Source organism: Chaetodon auriga, chromosome 8 (assembly GCF_051107435.1).
Source record: "Chaetodon auriga isolate fChaAug3 chromosome 8, fChaAug3.hap1, whole genome shotgun sequence".
Lineage (NCBI taxonomy): Eukaryota > Metazoa > Chordata > Actinopteri > Chaetodontiformes > Chaetodontidae > Chaetodon > Chaetodon auriga.
In genome coordinates, this window is record NC_135081.1 from 10,952,991 (window position 1) to 10,974,959 (window position 21,969).

Below are 21,969 nucleotides of genomic sequence, written 5' to 3' on the forward strand. Positions count from 1 at the left end.
AATGAAAGCTTTCATTTCGGTGGAAATGGATACACCAGTTAACTCGTGTGTCTTTTCTCTTTCTCCTGAGTGGGTAGAGTGCAGAATGAGTCAGTGGGCTGACATTAACCGGCAATCCTGCAAAGTGCGCAAGTGCATCGCAAAGACTCAAGATGAGTCACTCCTCACATTAAACATGATAATTGCACTTACTGACTCAATTACCACATTTGGATTTGAATTATTTCCATGGAAGTCTTTGCCGATGAGCTGAAGTGAGCAGACACGCTGTAGTCACAAAGCTTGAGAGACAGACAGGAAATGGGAGCAATGGGTTTGTTGGGAAGCGATGAGAGAGACGGTGGGAGTAAACGTGTGAGAGAGATGGATTTAGAATACAGAGTGGTGATACCTCCTCCGCCATGTGCGATCATTCAGACCAATACTGGTCATATTGTTTGTTCTCAACGTACTGCTCTCTCGTCCATCTTTCTGCCAACTTCATTTCCCTGCTATGTGACGCCTAGATTTATAGACGTGTTCCCCCGCTGAGCCACTGCGGGAGGTGGAGCAGCACAGATGTGATGAAGCACTGTCCAGAGTCCAAGAACTACAGTCGAGTTCCCAATCTGTGCCAAGAGCCATGTGAGTGTGGGTGGGGTGATGAGTCGGTGTTGGTGAAAGAGGCTGAAACTTTTAGAGACGCTGTGACTAAATTCAATTGAACATCTGTGGTGGGAGGTGGTCCAGTTGGTGATGATCATCTTCTAGATGGCAGGAGGGCGGGGGTTGAGGGGTTATGGATGGGATTGGATAATGCGTCCTCACACTGTGTTTGGAGCTTCTTGGTGGTAATGTGAAAGGTTAAAGGAACAGCCTCCCCGCGAGTTGTGATTTTGTCATTATTGACTCATATCAGTAAAAAACATTGTTGCTGCATTTAATAACCGAATATTATCTTTTGATTGCTTCACAGCGAGATTTTAGCACAATGTTATGATCGTATTAGTATTTTGCAAAGTTTTGCTGTTCAAACTTATGATTCCCAGCAAATTGTAATTAAAAAACAAAACTGATTATTGATGTTTTGTTTTAAGCAGACAAACTGCACGTGGCACATGCACACTGACACAGTTCATTGAAGTGAACATCAGTTAGATTATTTTCTATGTGACTTTTCCTGCATGCATGGAGTAATGTGAGTTATAAAGATATTCATCTTATTGTTATTATTTTTAAGGTCAAAATTTTCACATGTTTTTATGTGGTATCTCAGTCCATTTGGTCAAAATCAAAGGGGCGAGACACTGACTGGCATTAGTCAAATACTTTAAAGTATTTGATACACCAAAGGTAAATTCATTTTGTCTATAATTAAGGGATAAGTATGCTGACTGGCTGATCTTGATGGCTCTCAGAGGCAAAGTTTAGAAACTTGATTTGAAGCCCAGTAATCACCAATGTGCACCAAATAAAATCACAAAACAATTATCCTCTGCTTTTACTCGCAGTAGTCATTTAATTAATTGTACCACCACTAATAGTAACATGAGAAATGTACGAAATTGTACACAAAGCATCCCGCGCTGAGGCAACGGCAGTCTATACACATGAAGTCACTTCTGAATTCATCACGTCTGACAAAACAAAAGCCATAGCTGTTGCTTAATGAAGCATTTCATTTCCATCATCTTTTCTACACCCCCACAGGATTTCAATGTATCTTTTTTACTTGATGTATGTGACGTGCAGCAGAGCACTGTATCTACATAATTTTAGATAGAGGGCTCTGAAGCAGTGCCTTAGAGTTCAGAACGGGCTGGTAATGAGTCACAATTTTCTTCTGCACAGAAATAACTGATGTGTCTGTGTGCATATGCACGTGTGTGTGTGTGCGTGTGTGTGTGTGTGTGTGTGTGTGTCGGTGCTCTGTGTGTGGAACAAAGATAATTGAATGTAAGTGGTGCCTATCAACTGTGGTCGTATTTCTCTGTGGTATTGAAACCTACGGAGATTTGAAAACTCATTTAGCCGTGCCACTTCAAAGAAAAGAAAATATTACGTAAAAACTATGCTGGAAGTGTGGGCACCCCCCCCACTCCTCTCCTCCCCCCTCCCCCTCTTCCTCCCCCTCTGCTGTTGCAGTATAAAGTGCAGAAAAGACCCGGCGTGTGAAAAACGAATTAGGGCTGCTGTTTCACTCTATTTTCATGTGCTGCAATTGTGTATGCCTGTGCATTCATAGGCACGAGTGTGCATACATGTACAGTATTTGTGTGCGTGCGTGCATGCTCGTGTGCTCTTTGTCTGGGCTAAGTGCATGTTTGAATTCATGCTAATTAGTGTATCCATTGAAAAACAGGAAGCTGTTCCCAGTCTGTGAAGATGAAAGGCATTAGAGCTGTGTCCAGTATTTCCTCCCTGGTGTGTTACACTGTAGCTCCACAGGCTTTCACGACGAGATCTCCGACAAAGACAGAAAGAAACAGGGAAAAACAATGACTGTCACTGAGTTTCATAAGCTCCATTTCACAACAGCATCAGAGCGAAAGCCTTTTAGAGATAATTGCAGCCAGGTCGGGAAGGTTCCAATGTAGAGCGCTGCAGAAGGCGTGGAGTCAGGTTATTTGCAGTTAATTATGGCAGACAGTACAGCATTTTCACCTGATTTAGCTCAACTTGCAGTGCTGCAGAAACGGAGAGAATATGAACTGCTGCTAAACTCGTACTGTAGTTGAAGGCTGAAAATGATGCAGGGTCTCACAAACAAACACACGCGTTAGATCAACCCAAACAGTGTAAATGTGTGTGTGTTTGCCTGCAACCATGTCAGCAAACATAATGAGTTGCCAGGCTTGAGCCAGATTTAATTAAGTTGAAAAGAAGAGACTGATGCACTAATGTACTTACATTTAATTAAGGTAAATATTGTTTTTAGGCCGCTATCCAGAGCACACACAGTTAAATGCTAACGTAAAAATCTTGTTTTCCTGATACTGCTTTAATAGAAATCTAAATATGATCGAGTTGTGCTTTGGGATTTCTTCACTGTATGTCCCTACTTGCAGTTTGACTGTAAAATTAGCGCTGAAGTATCATTAGATTAGTCATTTTAAAATGTGATAAATGCCTTTCAGACATGTTTATGAAACAAACAGACAGGGGAATAAAAAATTTAAATAATATCAAGCAATCATGTGGCACCCCAAACCCCCACAGAATTTACATCTTTTACTTATATAAAGGTTTGATAGATGAAGTACAGTATAACATAGCATATTGGCCTGAAGAACTTTTATAATTAAAGTGGAAAGGATCATATTTTCTCATGCTAACGTGACAGAAATGGCTGAAGGGGACAACTCCTCAAGTCTAATTAAACAAAGAACCTATTCATAATATGCCATGAAATATTTATTATGTGTCCCAGATACACGTTCTCCAAATTTCATCTCACATTATTACTTGAGAGAGGCACAGCTAAAGACTCTCTCTATTATACCTGTCTGCCCTCGCAGCACAAATCACTTCTGATTTCTCTTTTTTTTTTTTTTTTTTATCAGGTTTTGAACATCTTTCTGTTTCTTGCTGCTCATTGCTCAAAATTGGAGCTTTATTTTTCACCGGTCTTGTCAGAAGTGTTTTGCTTAACTTCTTGATTCCTCTCGTTGTCAATGATCAAAATAGTTGGGACTTTTTGAATTAAGGGTGCTGTCATTTCATTTGAGGGTGAAGTTATTCCTGCTGCAGACGGTCTCGCAGGGCTTCCTGTTTGTCACATATTCAGCTTAAGGATTGGGCCTTAGAACAGTAACGCTCAGGGGAATTACCATAAAACAGATTATTTTCCAAAACGCCTCCTCCCGTGATCAATAATCGCTGACTCAGGATGAGTCCTACATGATCCCGGACTGTAAGTAGGATGTCATTTCCTTGTTGCATATTAAAACTGGGCGATTAAACCCCACAACAGGACAAGGACAGTATAACTTAATGGCTCTTTTTTACGGCAGTTGTTAGGCCCTTGCCTCGGCCCCCAGTGAGCAATATCTTTGTATTCAGCAACAGGGACAGCAAAGAAGGTAAAATATTGTTTTCACAGATTTTTCTTTTAAAGTTAACAAGGGCAATGCATGACATATTTTGTGTTAACAAGGGCGATGCTGTCCCCCCACTCAGATTAGCCCTCTCCCGTTAAAAACCACCAGGGTATGAAGCAGAAGCTGTAGCTGTGAGGAATGAAGGCCATTGAGCTAAGCTTGTTGAGTTTAATGGAGCAGGAAGGCTACAGTAGAAGTAATGGCTGAGGGTGAACTTAGCTACAGGCCTGTCAGGTACCACAGGGAGGGGAAGGAAGGTTATATCCATGCAAGAAACTCCTGTCTTTTTCAGCAACAGCATCCATTTATTTTTTATATTCATTCACTTTCATTATTTTGGCTTTGTTCCACTGTATGTGTAGTTTTTGTGCTTTTGCATTTATATATCAATGTGTATGTGTGTGTGTGTGTGTGTGTGTGTGTGTGCCCATGTATATAAGAAGACTAGGGTTAAAGTTAGGATAAGGTTTAGGTTTAGGTTAGGGTTGGGGTTTGAGTAAGTCTCCAGGAAATGAATGTAAGTCTATGTAATGTCCCCAAAAATGATGAAAGCTAACGTCTGTGTGTGTGTGTGTGTGTGTGTGTGTGTGTGTGTGTGTGTGTGTGTGTGTGTGTGTGTGTGTGTGTGTGTCATCTGTAATATTTCTACAGAACGATGATGATTTCTTGGCAGCATAAGGTAAGATAAAACTTTATTGATCCCATGCCAGGGAAATTAAGTTGTTACAGACAGCAAAGAATAAAAGAGAGACATAGAAAAAGTACAAAAAAATTGTATATATATATATATATATAAACAATGTGTGTGTGTGTGTGTGTGTGTGTGTGTGTGTGTGTGTGTGTGCGCGCATTATATACAAGAGTATAAGAATACTATTGCTTTGAGAAAGAATGGTTCAGTTTCGTAAAGGAAAAAGAAGTATAGCATCATGAATTCGCACATCGTTGCTGATTGTCATTGTTGCCGGTCGCCTTTATGCTGAGAAAAGGTCGACCGTTAATACCAATCACTACTTGTCAATATTAAGGCCGTAAATGGTTTGCCCTGTTGGCTAATTAAGAGCAGACCGGAGGAAAAGAAGTGCCATACGATGACATTTACCTCTTACAACATGCTAATGTCAGCTTGATGTTGCCCCTAGATGCCGGTGGTTTATGTCTGTGTGATGGTGATGTAGGCAGGTGTTGTGCTTGTTAATAGCCAGTTTTATGTCAGATGGACTTGGTGCTGGAGGTTGAGCTGCAAGTCAGCTGACTGATAGTGGATAGTTGGTAGTGCAGGCCTGTCTGTAGACATAATGATCAGAAGAAAAGGTTTGAGTTTAGTCATTAAATTAGAGATTACTGTTCTCCATTTTTTAATTCTCCTCCCCTCTCCTCTCCTCCCCTCTCCCCTCCTCTCCTCTCCTCTCTTCTCCTCTCCTCCTGTCTCCTCTCCTTTCCTCTCCTCTCCTCTGCCAGATGGCTGCTCCTTAATCAAACTCTCGTACCTCAGAGAGGTAAACACATTACGCTGCCCTGATTACACTGACTTGGCGAAGCGTACCACTTGAATGCGTGTGTGTGGGTGTGTGTGTGTGTGTGTGTGTGTGTGTGTGTGTTTGTAGGCTTTGCATGTGTGTGACAGCAAATGCACCTATATGTGTGTATGGAAGACAAAGATGGCACTAAGGGGGGGCGGCTATTAAAAGTCAGTGCAGTGGGTTATGCTTTTGGGCATCCTCGCAGTCCTATTTAAAGCTGGTCTATCTCAGAAGGACACAAACACACACACACATATGTGTCCATACACACCACGAGTGCAGAAACGATGGCTCAGCATATGTGCAGAAAATCACTCATTTTCTTAATCTCTCATTCTCGGACAGTAAACAATCCCCTCAGCCCGCTGTAGCTATGGAAACCCTTGCTGCCGCAGGCCCCTCATATGGCCGCACTAGTCTGCTCTGTGGTATACTGTAGTTATCCCTGCCAAGTGTTGGGGCAGGCAGACTGCTGTCATACATTGCTGCAAAAGCCATAAAGGCTCCTGTCATACAATCCAGCCGATCTATAAGCCCCTGGGTTTGATGTCACACAGTTATGTATGTCTAGCTGTGAAAACACTGACTCTGAGGCGAGTCGTGTAACTTGCCTTGGCAAGAGGAACAAAGCAGAACGGGGTTGCAGCGCTAATAGTCTGGCAACCTGATAGTATTAGAGGCAAACACAACGGTTTTCACAGGACTCAGCTGACCGAGTGCCGAGCGACTGCGGTGTGGCTCTGCACTTCTGGGGCTCTGGAAATTCTGAGGGGAGAAAACGGGAATGTTACATGCTGTTGAGTTATAATAACAGTCTTACAGTGAGAAAACTTAAGTTGATTTAGTTTTATTGATGTTGGGTTTTTTTAGGGGCAGGCGTATATTCAGAGGAGAGGGGAATGTGATTTAGGTGCTGAGTGATTACACAGCAAATCGTACAAATCTATCTGTGTCTCTGTCTCAGTGGACTGCCTTACGTGTCACTGTCCTGCACGATAAAACATCAGTTCTTAATGTCACCCATCTCAGCGTCTTAGCAGTACAGTTTGTATATTGCATGCCAGAACGGACATTGCAAAAACTGAGAATTTGGCACCGTCTCTGTCCCATTTCAGACTTTTACTCAAATTTCCTGTACGTCTGTAGAGTCAGCTGTGTACAATCAGACGCAACCACTCCTACATATCTTCACCGCTTTCCAAGTTCAAGTCAGAGGAGTCCAGTTTGCTCAGTGGAGTGCTGTATGTTTGCGGGAGTAGATTCGGGTGGTGGATGCCTGAACTGTTATTCTTGAACCTCAAGAGATCTAATGTCTGGTTTCCCGCAAATTCAGTGACCAGTGACCAGACATTTTACAGCCTAGTCTCACGGTCGAGACACAGCCAGTCCAACTGATCTCAGTAATACAAGCAGTTCATATTTTCTGATTTCACAATGGTAGGATTGGTTGCGATGGAGATTGTACTGTTGTAGCCTTTGTTTTCCAGGATGTGGCGCATGCTTCAAAACAAAAGCAATATCATAAACAACAAGAGGAATATTGGGTTGTTAAAGTGGAGGTAATGGATGGTGGTTATTTTGCTTATCGACTTAGATCTAGAATAGAATAATTTGACTAAAGCGCCAGACTGATGTTTAACCCATGATGCTACATGTAATTAGCCCTGATGACACTGGCCTTTGGTGAGGCCTGATGAGATGTGGTGAAATCCTTCATGCGTTTTAATTTTTTGTGGTGTGCAACAGCGTAGGCGTTGAGAGAATTAACACTATGAATATGGATGTTGGGTGAGCATCATGAGAGTAAATGTGCTTACTCTATTGATTAAATCTCCCATCAGTCACCTAGCAGCATGGTCCCCAGCCTCTCTCTCCCTCTCTCTCTCTCCTTCTCTCTCTCCCACATCTCTCTACTCATCTCTGTCAAGGCGGGCTCAGTGGAGTGGTTAAATTGTCCATAGCGCGTAAATGCTCGTTTATAAAAGCCGACAGACGTGGCGGTCGTTTGCTGAAATTAATTACCCCTCGGAGCCACAGCAAGCATGGGCCCTAGTCAGTCAGTCATGGTCCACCACCTCCCAGGCCCCATACCTGCAGAGAGAAAGAGAGGGAGATGGAGAGGGGAAGAGAGCCAGGGAGGGATGAATAAAGATTAACTCTGAAATATTTGTAGTTGATGCACATATTTTCCTATGAACAGGAAAAAGTGATGGTAGCAGACATACCCCAAGCCTTCAGAAACAATAGAAGTCTAAGTATTAAGGAAAAAAGTCTGAGGAAAAGCAGTGCCGGCATCTGGGTTATTAATTCAAATTGCACATTTTTTGCAGTGAAATATCACTCCTCTCCCATATTTTGCTTGAGCAAAAGATCCATGGAGAGTTTTGCGCTGACGCAGCCCAAGACGATAATGTGATACACACCATAGTGACATCAAACTAATCAGAGTGTATTCATCTTCAACGAGAGTAACTTAATGAACTTCAGCACTATCTGATGCAACACTTCTCTAACATTAATAAAAGCTTCATCTCCTGTCTGATTTGCATAATTGTTCAAATGAATCCACTAACGCGCTGTTCTTTTTTCTTTTTTAATAAAGTAATGATTTGTGTTAAAGTGAGCTGTGGCTTGCTGTTGAGAAGAGAGGAGAGGGGTGGAGGGTGTGGAGGAAGGGAGAGAGCAGAAAGCAGGATAGGAGGAGCGGGATTTGCCAAGGGCCTAAGGTGATTTGTCACCGTTTTGATTCAGTCATGTAATTAAGTGTACAGTGTTGTACAAGGGGTTATTGGTTTGAAGTGATTTTTCATATGGCTTTATGGCTGCAGAGATACTTCAGAATGTGTTTCTCATATTGGGTAATGTAATATCTCCTTCTTCTTGTCTGCCTGTCTCATTGACTGAGACATCAACATGTTTGCCTCCTTCCTTAATTTACTTATTGTTGGTATCCATTACTAGCTCTGTGCAACCCATTTCCAATGCTTTGATATAGATACAACCAACTGTCATTGTCATCTGCACATTGTAAGTGCTTCAGAAATGTGTACCAAGGTTCATGTTGGCCTTTGCTCCTGTGAAATTACCTCGAAATATCTCCCCACAGAGTAGAGATCTTGTTACAAGATGACAGGGCTCCATTTATTCCTCCTCGGTCCTTAGCATTGAATGATACAGTAAAAATCTTTCAACCAAGAGCAGCGTGCTCTTTCTTTCTGCTCTGACTTTGGGCTAAAAGTTTGAAGAATCTAATGGCTATAATCTCCATGTGGGAGGTGGGAGGTTTCGCAGGGATTTTCTGTTTCCTGCAAGCATCTTTCCTGTTGGCTGACCACTATTTGCGATTGCTATTATTGCCATGCTATCTTGGGTTTTTTATGACTTGATGGTGTTTTATGAGTGTGTATTTAAAAATCTTAGGATGGGTACTAACAGGCAACCATTCATATTCTCACGTCTCATCAGCTTAGAGTCACCAGTTATCCTAACCTGCGTTTGGCTGCGTGGTTTTCAGTCTCTGTGTGGCAGTCCTGTGATTGACTGGCGACCCGTCCAGCAGGTCAGCGAACGCAGCAGGTTGATTAACAAGCTTTGCTGCATTTTTCCCTTTGCAGTAATGGCCCTTACTATTACGAAGGACAGTTGTGTTATGCTAACCTAATGCACCAGATGGTTTGTTCCACACAACCATCTGGGAAATCATCCTTGGAAACTGTTTGGAAAAGGGCAGGCACTTTCAAAAAATACTTGGCAGGTGAGTGAATGAACCATCTGTCTGTCATTGTCAACGGCTAACTTCAATCAATAAAATCAAACGAACCAGATGACGTAAATCCAACTTTTGCCGAACCCGGTCGGGAGTTGGGAGAAGAGCAATAACGTCTTTTCCATTGAGAAAAGCCTTCAGTGCCATTCTTTGCTCTTTCAATGAATACTCCAGTACTGACATAACTGGTGATGTAGCAGCATCTACGCTAACCACTGCGCTAGCCGCCATTGTTGTTTTTGAATGAACAGTTGCTTCTAGTTGTCATCACTGTCATCTAAATCACGCCTGTAACTGCCAGTTGTTCCTCATAGGATGCTGATTGGTCCAAATGACTGTGGTCCAACCACAAGCACATTACTTGAAGCCTGGATTCTTGGCTTGCGTGATCTTGTGAATCCAGCTGCCTCACGAGGGAAGTGTCATCGCTTATTCTCCGTCCAGTTCATTTCTGTGTAGTCATTGTTTCTGTGACCCTCGCCTCGCAGATCATATTGGCCCATTGAGAGTGCTTTGACGTCATGAAGGGGAATTAGTCCAGTACTGTCTGTCTTGTCCTTTTCTCTGATGCATGACTTCACTTTTTCGTCTATCTGACAGTCTGTGAAAATGTGTGTGTAGATACATCTTTAGAAACTTTTTTTTCAGAGTGTTTTACATTTTTTCCCACCACATACACGCATTGGGAGCAATTTTGGACACTTTGGTATGTGGACAAGAGGAGCCATGCATCAAACCACCAACCGTACAATTAGAGGCCAACCAGCTGTACCACTGGAGCTCCAGCTGCCCAGATTCAGGAACACATTCACTCACTCTTTCACCGAAACCGTCATCACGATACTGACCACGTGTGAATATACAGTTGAAGCGTGTGCATTGGATGTGATGTAGACGTTAACATGCTCTTAACGCTAAATTGCCAAAGATACTGCTTCTATTTTCTTGATGCGTTTGAACCAGATTCTTCCCTTATTTGATTTCCTGGATCAAACAAACCAGAAACAGTTTACTTTACCTTCTCTGCAGTCTCTGTGTTTGTATCTCGGGAGACTTGCAAAGAGACAAATTTGCTCATGCTGTGTGTGGCAATTGGATGTAATAGTCCATTTACCACTGTAAATCTGCTGTGTGAAAATACCACTGTGTGTGTGTGTGTGTGTGTGTGTGTGTGTGTGTGTGTGTGTGTGTACATGTGATGATATCCTGGCCAGTGTTTTCCTTGAAAACCGACCCGAGCAGCTTCTGTAAAATAGGACTATCGTCATCGTGACCTCTTCTGTTTTCCCAGCTGTATCTAAGCTAAGATGTGAGGCTTTTGCTGCTCGTTTTTTTTCTGGCTCAGTGTTTGTTATACATCTGGTGGTCAGTGATGAGAAGAGCACATCCCCGAGTCACAGCATGGCCTTTCCTGCTCCATTTGAAAACTTCTTTGATGACCGGGGGCTTTAAGAACACACTGTGTCAATGAAAACACTTTGATATTTTGCACCAGCTGTCAGTTTTTGTCTGGTATTTTTCAAGCATTGGACATGGAAAAGAGTATCCCTCCTTAGAGGATGGTCCTTTTTGTGAAAAAATGCAGATGCAGCAGATACATATTCAGCCTTTAGAAACAGGTCAGCCCTTAGATTGTGCTTAAGACTTAATATAGGTCTGTTTGATATTAAAATGAATGCAATTAACTAGTGTGTACTTACCACCGCCATTATGAGCGTCTTGTCACTAGACAAGGTAATTAGGGAGCTTTATTATGGCGGCAGAGTATGGAGTGAGATGTAAAGATTGTCTCTCATAATAGGACTGTACTGTGCAGTTGGAAGAATCAATTCTCTCTTTGTTTTCCCAAACTGCGGTGTCAGCAGAATCTTAATTTTTCATGAAAACTTGGGCTGGTGTGCTGCTCATATATAGCAGACACGCACACACACACACACGCACGCACGCACACACCTGATCTCCGTGTAGCCCACTGTCATTTGGCATTCCACACATGCTGCTGCTGAATGAATGTATAAGCTTCCTCCATCAAACTGCTTAAGGTTCTGTGTTTATAACCCCTCTGAATACACGCTCCTTAAATACAAGCACAGTGTAATCAATTCAGCCTGCTTTTGCTCGCAGTCGCCCAGAAACATGCTTATTCACGGTGAAGTTCAGGCTGGAATTACTGCACGATGAGCTCATGCAGTAACTCCTCTGCAATCTAGAAGACTGCAGATTATGACTTGGCTAGGTTTGAAAGAGGCTTCGGTTGATTCGCTGAGTTGTAGTCTAAAGTTAATGCACTAAATTGCATCTTACTGTAGGAACTGCTCTAACTGATATGATCAGCGTCATTGAGGACAGACAGTAAGCCGTATTGATCGTTCCACCGTCCCTGCTTGACAGCGGTGTTTGCACTATATTTTTCTAAGTAGCTATTTAAGTGTCACATGTGTCATTTAACATAGTCTCATAAAGGGGTTTTACGACAAGTTTCTTAAGATGTATCCTGATTTAAATGGGTTTTCCATGGGATGATCGCGTGCTCAGATGTTTGTGCCATTTATAATAGAGCATATAAGTACAATTTTTGTTTTGTTTGTCTTTATTTAAAGTGAATTGTTTTTCAGGTTTTGTTTTACCTCCATTATATCAGGCTGAGCAGCCATTTTACCTGATGACTAACTTGCTGCCTGTACTCCACAGAAGGTCTGCCACAGTGCTGAGAAACTGAAAATGTGCTATCACAAAGCTCTTCAGATGTGCTGTGTAAAAGCTACTGGCACTCTGTGAACACAAGTCACAGTTAAACTGTGATAGCAACAAAGACAAAACTAGATTAGAGAAACAGAATATCTAATTAGGGCAATGCATAGCTAAAAATGATAACTGTATACAAATTACAGCACGTAATGTAATGCACTCCTGAAGACACACTTGTTTCAGTCTGTGGAATAATAAACTCAATTTATCACATGGTTAACAAGGCAATACAGATGAAAAATGAAAATACAAGTGATTCATGGAGCCGAGTCCAGGCTCGCCTCCAGGCATGATGTTGCACTGTGTTATAGGTTACAACTCAGAGAGCTGCTGAGGTAAGACAAGACGAGTCAAGTAAAAAGTCTCCATTAGCTAGAAGCCCTATTAAGCCAATAGCAAAGTGACGGCCCTGTAGCTTCACAGTTGTTAATTGTATACTGTTATCATCAGTATACAGTTGTTAATTGTATACAGTTTACTGTTATCATCAGTGCTGTACACAATGTTTGCCCACTTCTCAGATCTGGAGTAGCATTTACGCTCATCCCCCAGGACATTTATGCATACATAACACTAGTTAGTAAGTTGTGAGTGGGTTGGTGCTGATTTAATTGCCGTCCCTGCTCCTTATCTTGTCTGGCACGTGCTAATCTGCATCAAACATGTTTCATATTTTTGTTGGTGAGCGGTCAAACAAGCTGAATTGTCAGACGTCAAAATCACAAAATTTGAGATGTCTTGACGAAACAATGTGTTGTGGGCGCCTGGCCCGACTGTGCTGCTTGTATTTTTAATTTTACACAGCAGCCTTCTATATGCTGCACTGGAAGATGTTTTGTTGTATATCTCTGAGCCAAACATATCATTATTGTGTATTGTATAAGCTGACAGGAGAATGCTACAAAAATACAGACAGACACATGGGCACAGTGACAAAAAGAAAAAACCTCTCTCAGACGGGCGCACAATAGCACAAACAAAGTGATGTGTTGCTGCACAGCCTGTAAAGTAGTTTAATTGCCCACAAGGAATAAAGCCCTTATCTTAGAGGAGGGTTGTGCGTTCGGATTCTGTTCTCGTGCCCTTTTTTCCACTTTAGTGAACTTGCATTGTCTGCCAGCCCTTGTCTCTTTCTCACACACACACACACACACACACACACACGCACACACACACACAGAGCTGCAGTCAGAGGGCAGAGCAGTCTTTTCATGCATGGCTCACTGTGCTTATGTAAGAGCACTACTTAAACCTGGTTACATCACATAACAGGCAGCACTGTGTCAGTGGGTCACTGTGCCACACAACCGCTGAACTGCATACACACTTTATGTTGGGCCCTTCACTGGGCATGTGTGAATGGAGCGTCTCTGAGTGCGCTGGGGCGCACGTTTTGGAGGGTCATTCATGCCCGATTGCGTGCATGTATCTACACACGTGTGTGTTGGTTACTCCAGCTGATTTTGACATGCTGTACGATAGAAAAGGGCATTTAATAATAGCTAAGGTGAGATGGAAAATGTGGCTATTATGTTGCTCGGTTTAAGGAATCCAAAGACAGCTTTTATTATGGAAAATGTGCCATTGCTGCGTCTATAGAGTGCCAGTAGGGGGGCCTCTCTGTTTCCAAATTCTGCTCCTTGTGTATCCTCTTCTCACCCTTTACCCCAGCTCCTGCTCTTCATACTCCCTCCCCAGCTCCGCCTTTCTGCCAGCAGAACAGCCCATCTCTGTCTCTCTTTCTCTTAGTTTCTATGTACGGCACACACACGCACACACCCCAGGGCTGAACGAGGGCAGGACCAACCACTCCCACTGTTCTATAGTTCCATGAAAAACACAGAGGGAGAGAGACAGCGAGAGAGAGGGAGAGAGAGAGAGAGGGAGGGGAGGAGCGTAGCTGCGCTGAAGCCGAGCCCCTCTATGCCTCAGCACGCAGAGTGGAGCAGACGGCAACAGCCACACAAACACACTCCCCTCTCAGTTACATGCACAGTCACACACATACCACACGCACACACGCCGCCGCCGCCGCCGCTGCCGCCACTGCCACCACCACCACACACACACAGTGACGGCTGCCAGGCGCAGTGGGAAGCGAGCCGTCAGGGAGAAAGCTGGAGAAGAAAGAGAGGGATTGCAGAGGGGAAGAGAAGAAAAGAGAAGAGAGTTGGAGGAGGCACCTTGTGGATCAGAAGGGATTTTCCTCTGTGTGAGTGTGCGTCTGGATAAGGCTATCTGCTTTTTCCTGAGCGTGAGGAGTTTCTACCGAGGCTTTTTCTTTTTTGCTCATCTTCCACGCCGGGCTCCAGCAATATCTACCTATCTATCCCCGGAGCTTAACAAAAGAAGGAGGGAGTGAGAGAGAGAGTGAGAAAAAAGGCAGTCACAGCTTCAGCTCCAGACCACCCTCTCTCCTCCTCCTCCTCCTCCTCCTCCTCCTCCTCCTCTCCTCCTCTTCTCTCTCCAGCTCCACATCCATTTGTGAGTTCATTGCTGATTTAACTGTCTTGTGAGGATAGAGCAGAGGACGGCGTGTGTTCTCCAGGATACAGCCGAGCCCCCGGCGGGATCAGGGTCTCGTCTGGTGTGAGAGAGAGGGAGGAAGAACGAGACAGGGAAACGGATACGCGGGAAGAGAGAAAGAGACGGAGAGAGACAAGAGTAAGAGACGCCGGAAAGCAAATTGAGGGGCATGTTCAGGGCAACAGAGAAGAAAAAGAGTGAGTCTGATTTTTAGAGCGGAGAGTGCAAGGAACTGGATCCCATCCATTCCTCCCTCCTCCTCCTCCTCCTCCTCCTCCTCTTCTTCTTCCCTCTCCTTTTAACCTCTCTCCATCCTGCTCTTCAATCCCCCCTATTGTTTCCTGTATTGCCTCCTACTATCCTTTCATATCTTCCTTTCCTCACCCTCCACCTCCTTCTCCCCCAGCCCCTTTTTTGCTGCCACTCCGGATTCCCTCTGTCTCTCTTTCCAGACTCATGGGAAGAATGGTTTTGTGAGGTTCCCGGTGAGCTCCCAGACAAGTAGACAGACTATAGTTCCAAGTCCTATCTGCCCTTCCATCCTTCCCTTCCTCTGTGCATTTATCAAGCATACCTCAGCAAGAGGAGAGCGTTCTCTCTCTGCATCCTCCACTCTTGGAAACAGTCATCTGAAGGATCCAGGCCAGCCCCTCGGAGTGAACGTACCCCACCTGCGAGCTTCTATCTCCAGCCTCCAGGACCTTCAGTTGATTCCAGCTACATGGGAAAACGTTTGGAGCAGCAGCCAATGTACCCCCACTACACCTACTACTACCCCCACTATCTCCAGACCAAGGTAGGATGGTCAGCGTGGATGACCTAATTTACCCCTCCAACTCAAAGGGAATGAACGTCTTTGTGTGTTGCAAAAACATGTCAGTTTTTCATCTTGTAACTGTCTCGAAGCCATCTCGCAACTCTCCTTAACTAGATTTTCTCCATCTGCTGCCTCTTTGATTCTCAAGTAATTCCTGCCTAAATTATGTCATGTTCCTTAATCTACTGACCAGGCTGCAAAAAGGCTCTGATGCAGCATATCTTAAGAGTAAGACTGTGTTTTACCAAGCCGGGAAAAGACCAAGAGACTGACTTTAGGTCCCATAGTGACTGCTCGAAAAAGCACTGAGATAAATGCTGAAATAGCCTCACACGACAGCTTGCTAAATGGCACCATGTCCCCTCTCCCCCATCTGTCTCTGAGTGGGGAGTTATTGGGTTTTTCCGTTTCCATTCACACTGAGCGCTTGACCCCATCCTCCCCTCTCTGACCCCACCAGCTCCAAGTTCAAGTTCAGGGCATGAGGCCCACCCTTCCCTCAGTCCCTGTTTTCTCTCTTACTTTGTCCCTCTCCACCACCACCACCACCACACACACACACACACACACACACACACACACACTCTCTCTCCCCCTCCTTTCACTGGCTGTCCCCAACCTGTACTCACCCATTCTAGCATGTTGTAGATATGATGGATGGAACCTGATTCACTTCTCCGATCACCCGGAGTACAGAAAACTGAGCTCAGTCTTTTTCTTTGTTCTTTCAGTTTTATTCCAGTTCTGTTACTCACACGTAGCATGCATACGCAGATCCACACACACAAGATATTAACCACTCTCTGTCTTCTACCACCAAGAAGAGGAAAATGGATTTCTACGGCCTGATCGATTGCTTTTGCATCGTATTGCCCTACCCGCCATTCCCTTTGTCTGCTCTGATTCATTTGTTTTTTTCTTTTGTGTGATAGTAAGTGTGAGGAGTTGGCAGGTTTGCTGCAATATTTAGTAAATGTGTACATGTCAGTAGGCAAGAGAGATGGAGAGAGAGGCAAAGATAAAAGAGTAGGAGTGGGATGCTCTGAGAATAGAGTGATCATGTTATTCGGTGGACACAGTGGGAAGTGTGGGAAGAACAGGTAAGAAAATTATTATCCACAGATAAAAATACCTTGAACCTTGAACCAAAAGACTGCATGATGCATTGCAGCCCATCGGTAGGATTTCTTTTCCTAGATTGCAATCCAAATGATTTAATACTGAGCATCCAGCCTATTTCCAATCTGATGTTTCCGTTTGTCTGCTGTAGACAGCAGCATACTGCACACAAGACGTACCTGAGAGCACCCAAATAGCTCTGCTCCTCCACACTTAGATGTTTTTCTTTATTTTTTCAGCAAAATGACAAACTGTGAAAGTATAAATATCACTTGGAATTTCTAAACTACTGACCAAAAGTACCGCACACCCTAAAAATAACATTTAAAGCACTCACAACTGGTACGATATCACATTTGTCATGTTAAAAGAAGCTGTTACTGCCGCCTCGCAAAACACAGAGTACGAGTGGATGACAATTACTGTACAGATGAAAGCTGGTGGAGACGCAGCGTATCGAGATCCAGTAAACAAAGAATTCAGATTTTTCTTTTTTTAAGGGGAGGGGGGCGTTCATATGACTGATACTGATCAAACAAAACATTGGCTAAAATAGCAATTTAGGTTTTGATGAAACAATCTTCTCAGTTTAGTTCAAGTGATTCAAGCACACACTATAAAACATTTCATTCGTTGCCTTAAACACAAAAAACTGTAGCAGCTACTCAGCGTTAGCCGAGAAAATAAGATGAATATTTCCAATTAACTGCGGGATACATTCGCAGATGACATGTGCAGATTGTATTTGCAGCATGCCGACAGCACAGACTTATCTGCTGATCTTGGAGCAGCGCACATTCACATCTGGGAGCTGTCTGATAATTTTAAGAATGTTCTCATGATGAGCAAACAGAAGCTGGAAACTTAGTTGATGCACATCTGTGATTTGGTCGTGATAAACGTCTGCAATGACGAGCGTGCCTTCTTGTTTGCTAATCTGGAGGAGTGAATGCATCTCTGCTGCTGGAAAATATAAACCTCGTTGTTTTTAAAGTTTCCTTTTAATGAAGGAAACTTCAAGGATATATATGGTAATTGTCTTGTTTTTTCTTTAATATATAAACACAGAATTAATCCTCGGAAAATCATGCTTACAAAATCTTTGACAGCCAGTGTTTTTGGCAGCATTTTCATCGTTAATTTTGTGGCTACATTAATGCTGCATATTTACAAAAATGAATAAATAAATGAAAAGTTATGATTGTATCAGATTTATAATACTCAAAAGGGAACCTTGTTTAATTTTCCAGCAGCAACAGAGAAGCAGCATTCCTAATCAGCCTCCTCAGTAAATCCAGGAGCATCCGACAAAATGGTGTGATTTGTAGGTCCATTACGCAAGAAATGATGCTTTACTTTGCACATGTATGTTAGATTAACTTCACCGTTTGATGCACGTCTGTCACACCTTTTATGCCACACTGCTGTCTCTTGTTCTATGATTTATCTCGATCAGTTCAAGGTCATCTAATTTCTCTCAAGTATCTGCAACAGGCATCTGGCCCAGACCATCACTTTGTTCCTTACACCCAATCCATCCCTCCATCCCAGCACCCCTCCCTCTCTCCCTCTGCTGTCAAGGTCAAATCAAATTGGATCCTACCTTCCCCAGTGTTCCCTCTCGGGCTGTGCCTGCATGTGTGTGTGTGTGTGTGTGTGTGCATTGTGTGTTCGCATATACATTCACATATGAGTAAAACCTGCCTCCTGTATGTTGGTTTTGTATCCGTGACTGTACATGATCCGTTGATGCGGGTGTGAGCGTGAACTGAATATATTTGCTCATTTTTGTGTGTGGAAGTCTGTAAGTGCATGTGTGTATCCTGTGCTAATGTGGGTGTGTGTCTCTGTGTGTGGGGCCTCTGAACAGTGACCCCATCTCAGTGCAGCTTGGTGTCATTAAAGCTCTCTGGGTCCCAGAAGAACAGCCATGCGTGTTTGTGTGAGTGCATACGTTCATGCGTGTGTGTGTGTGTGTGTGTGTGTGTGTGTGTGTGTGTGTGTGTGTGTGTGTCAAAGGCCCCATAGACTAGCTAGATTATCCATCTATATGGACCTTGACAACAGCCAAGTGCTTGATCTGCCTTTGCTGATCTCTGACTTCAAGTATGAGGAGTGTGTGTGAAGCTCTGTGGGTGTGAATGTAGGTGTGCAGTTGGTTTTCAGGCTCTTTTCTTTGTGTACAATGGACAAGAGGAGACAAAGACTTAACCAGTTGTATTTATTGTTTGATCTCTTTTTAGCTCTTTCTCATACTTTCCACCCCCCCCCCCCCCCCCCCCCCCCCCCCCCCCCTCACTGATCTGATTGGAGATGTAAATGGCCTCTTATTAATCTTGATTCCAGAGAGTGGAGGCTCTCCTCTTGTGGAAATCAATTGTGCGTGCGTGTGTGTGTGTGTGGGTGTGTGTGGTATATACGCGCAGCCTTCACTGCTTTACAATAGCAATCTTCAAACGCACACACATGCACCACCTTCGCACAAAGGCAGCTATGAAATGACTAGCTTAAACTAACAATGCTCAGCCAGATGACAGAGTGTGTGTAAATGTGCGCCTATTAAACAGAGAATTGCTCTTGCTCTGCCTCCATAATGGGCTATAGGTACAGTTAGCGTACATTAGCAGGGGCAGGGAGGGACGGCGTGCCCTCTTATGTGAGCCTTGTGGCCCTTAATCATGGCTGTAAGAGGGTTTGAGGGGATCAGTGCGAGGGCTAATGCCAAAGCACAGCTGCATTGTTGCATTCTCTGTGCGATTTGTTAAAATTTAACCAGAGGATATATACAGTCGCTGGAGGGACAAGCTATAGCTCAAGTCTATCTCTCCTATGCACAATCAATGTTTGAGATTTCCTTAAAAGCCTCCGTGAGCTAGTTTCAGTTGGCATATTGTTGATGCCCGCTGTGTTGCTCAGAGGGCATGATTTAGTTATCATTTAGTCAGCATTTTTCCTACATTTTGCAGGAAATCCAGTCTGTGAAATCTCAAATTGAAGCAAAACAAATGATCTTCGCTTGTGATTGTTGCTGTGACTTTTTTAAGCGTTTTCCTGTGGTCGGGGTGGGATGTGTCATCACACCAAATGTCACACCAATAACAACAAAATCTGACGTGTCGCTGTATTTAGAAGTGGAAAAGTGGCATTCGTGACATACATGACTGCTCGGTTCTGACGAGGCCAAAGCCTGTTCCCACCACGAGGCTTCAGATTATCACAAATTCTGTTTGCAAACATTTTTTGGAAGTTTGATCAGTGGGATGTTTCTTTAGAGAAACCATGCACTCTTCCTTTTCTTTAGTTAAAATATACCGTAACTCTTGCAGTACCTTTTTGGCCATATCATCTCCACTAATGCCTTCATTTCTCTTATCTATGTAGAGATGTCAATGTATGAACTGTCATCTACATATGCAATCATGGTGGTGCCTCTGAATTTAGTAGAGGTATTCAAGTTTTTTTTTTTTTTTTTTTTACCTTTTTAGCCTCAGATGATGATTGACTGAGTATGTGAATCTTTGATGATAATCGTCAAGAGCGAGATAAGAGAGAAGCTGAAAGGGGGAAAAAAAAAAAACCTCACATTATCAACCAGCCGATCATTAGTCTGCTGCAGATCAGTGTGCTAATATGCTCAGTGGCACACGAGGAGCTTTAATTAGGGTAATGAGAAACAGCATTCAGCTGATATCAAAGTAATGACACATGCGGACACGCCCGGACATCTAAATAGAATATTCCATCCTTCAAAAATGAGCTTTTCACATTCAATTACTCTCTATAATGCGCTAGATAAATGTGGTCAGTGGTTGGCTTAGCTGTGATGAGTAAACATCATGACGGCAGGTGGAAACGAGGGACGCGCACACACTCAACATGGAGATACGCCTGTGTAAACACAAAGAGGACACCAAGAAAATGGATAAACTCACGCACTGACTTCGTCTTCCTGGCCCCTCTTTCCTACCACTTCCTTCCTTCCTTCCTCCCTTGTTTCCTTCCAAGCTTCTGTTCCTCCTCTTGTCAAACATAAAGTACTTCGCCTTAGCAGAAACAGCGACCATAAATTATGCAGCACACATCTCACACACACATGCAGAAACTGAATAGTGTGTGTTGTGTGTGCGCGCGCATGCATGTGTGTGTTGGGTGCAAAGTAAACAGAGGGTGTAGCGTTTATAGCGCAACACGTACTCTGCTCAGGCCCTGTTTCTCCTCGCACATCTGCCTGCCTGCATCGGTTGTAGTTTTACAACCGACAATATTATCATGTGCCTGTTGTTTAAGACCCACTATTCAGTGTGGATCTCAGCTCGGCTCTTGAAAGCATCATATGCAAATGTAGAGAAAAGGGTACAACCTTATGTTGCCTTCTTCGAATGCCCTACCCAACATTCTCGCTCACTCCTTTCCCTGCTTTTTCTCTGCCTCTCTCTCTCTTTTCCTGCCTCTCCCACTGTGTTCTGGGCTCTCTCTCTCTCTCTCTCTCTCTCACTCTCTCTCTCTCTCTCTCTCTCTCTCTCTCTCTCTCTCTCTCTCTCTCTCTCTCTCTCTCTCTCACCATCTGTTCAGTTTGCCGGGTCTGGGTAGTTTTTACTGCTTAAAAGGGACTCTCCTAACCACCCATATATGTCCATTTATTATTCTCCGTGGGCTGTTCTATTCTTGTCCCAGTACAGTAGCGGACGCTGACCAGTGCCCCGCTATGCTGAATAAGAGTGAAAAAGCTTCAGTGGGTCAGTGCATGCACGGAGAGGTGAGAGAGGCTCACCCCTGCCAGTTTTGTAATAGAAAATATGTGGAGGAGGCAGAGAGAAAAGGGAGGATAGATGAGAAAAAGGGATGTGAAGGAGAGTAGAGTGAGATATATCAAAAAAGAGAACAGATGGCAGCAGCAAAAAAGAATTCAAAAGAAGAGAGAGAGAGAGATAGAGACCCAAAGGGAAATAAAGAGCGATGCAGTGAAGGAGACAGGAGTTGTAGGCTGGGTCAGAGAATAATGGTGCTGCTGCATTTTTAATAGTTGGCCACTTTGTAGCGACCCTTGTCTAATGGATTCTCTGCCTCTTAAAAGCTCCTGTCAGAGCCCTCTACCTCAAACAGCTACACCACAGAAATTGCTGAGGGCTCCAATAGTCCCCAACACTTCCTGATAGAATGTCCAATCATCTAATATTGTCTGGCAGCAAACATAATTCCAGTTAGCACGCAGATGTTTTCGCAAATTACGTGTCGAGCTAATTTTGCTTACAGGCGGCGGCAACTGAAATAGTGAGGGCTTCAAAGAATGACTCGCAATGATATCACAACTCTTCACATGTGGCGAAAGCTCTGGCCGGCCTTTAGTCCACCATGCTAAGTGGCTGGCAAAGACTTTATTGGTGGGAAGAA

At 43.7% G+C, this 21,969-nt stretch overlaps 1 protein-coding gene across 1 annotated transcript in view; it reads left to right on the plus strand.

Moving 5' to 3' along the window:
* Positions 1–14,049: 14,049 nt before the first annotated feature.
* LOC143324805 (RNA-binding motif, single-stranded-interacting protein 3-like) overlaps positions 14,050–21,969 on the plus strand; it is a 107,017-nt gene continuing 99,097 nt past the window's right edge. Inside the window, exon 1 of the mRNA XM_076737547.1 lies at positions 14,050–15,438. Coding sequence (XP_076593662.1) covers positions 15,364–15,438 — 75 coding nt within the window. The 5' untranslated portion in view covers positions 14,050–15,363. The remainder of the gene's footprint in view (positions 15,439–21,969) is intronic.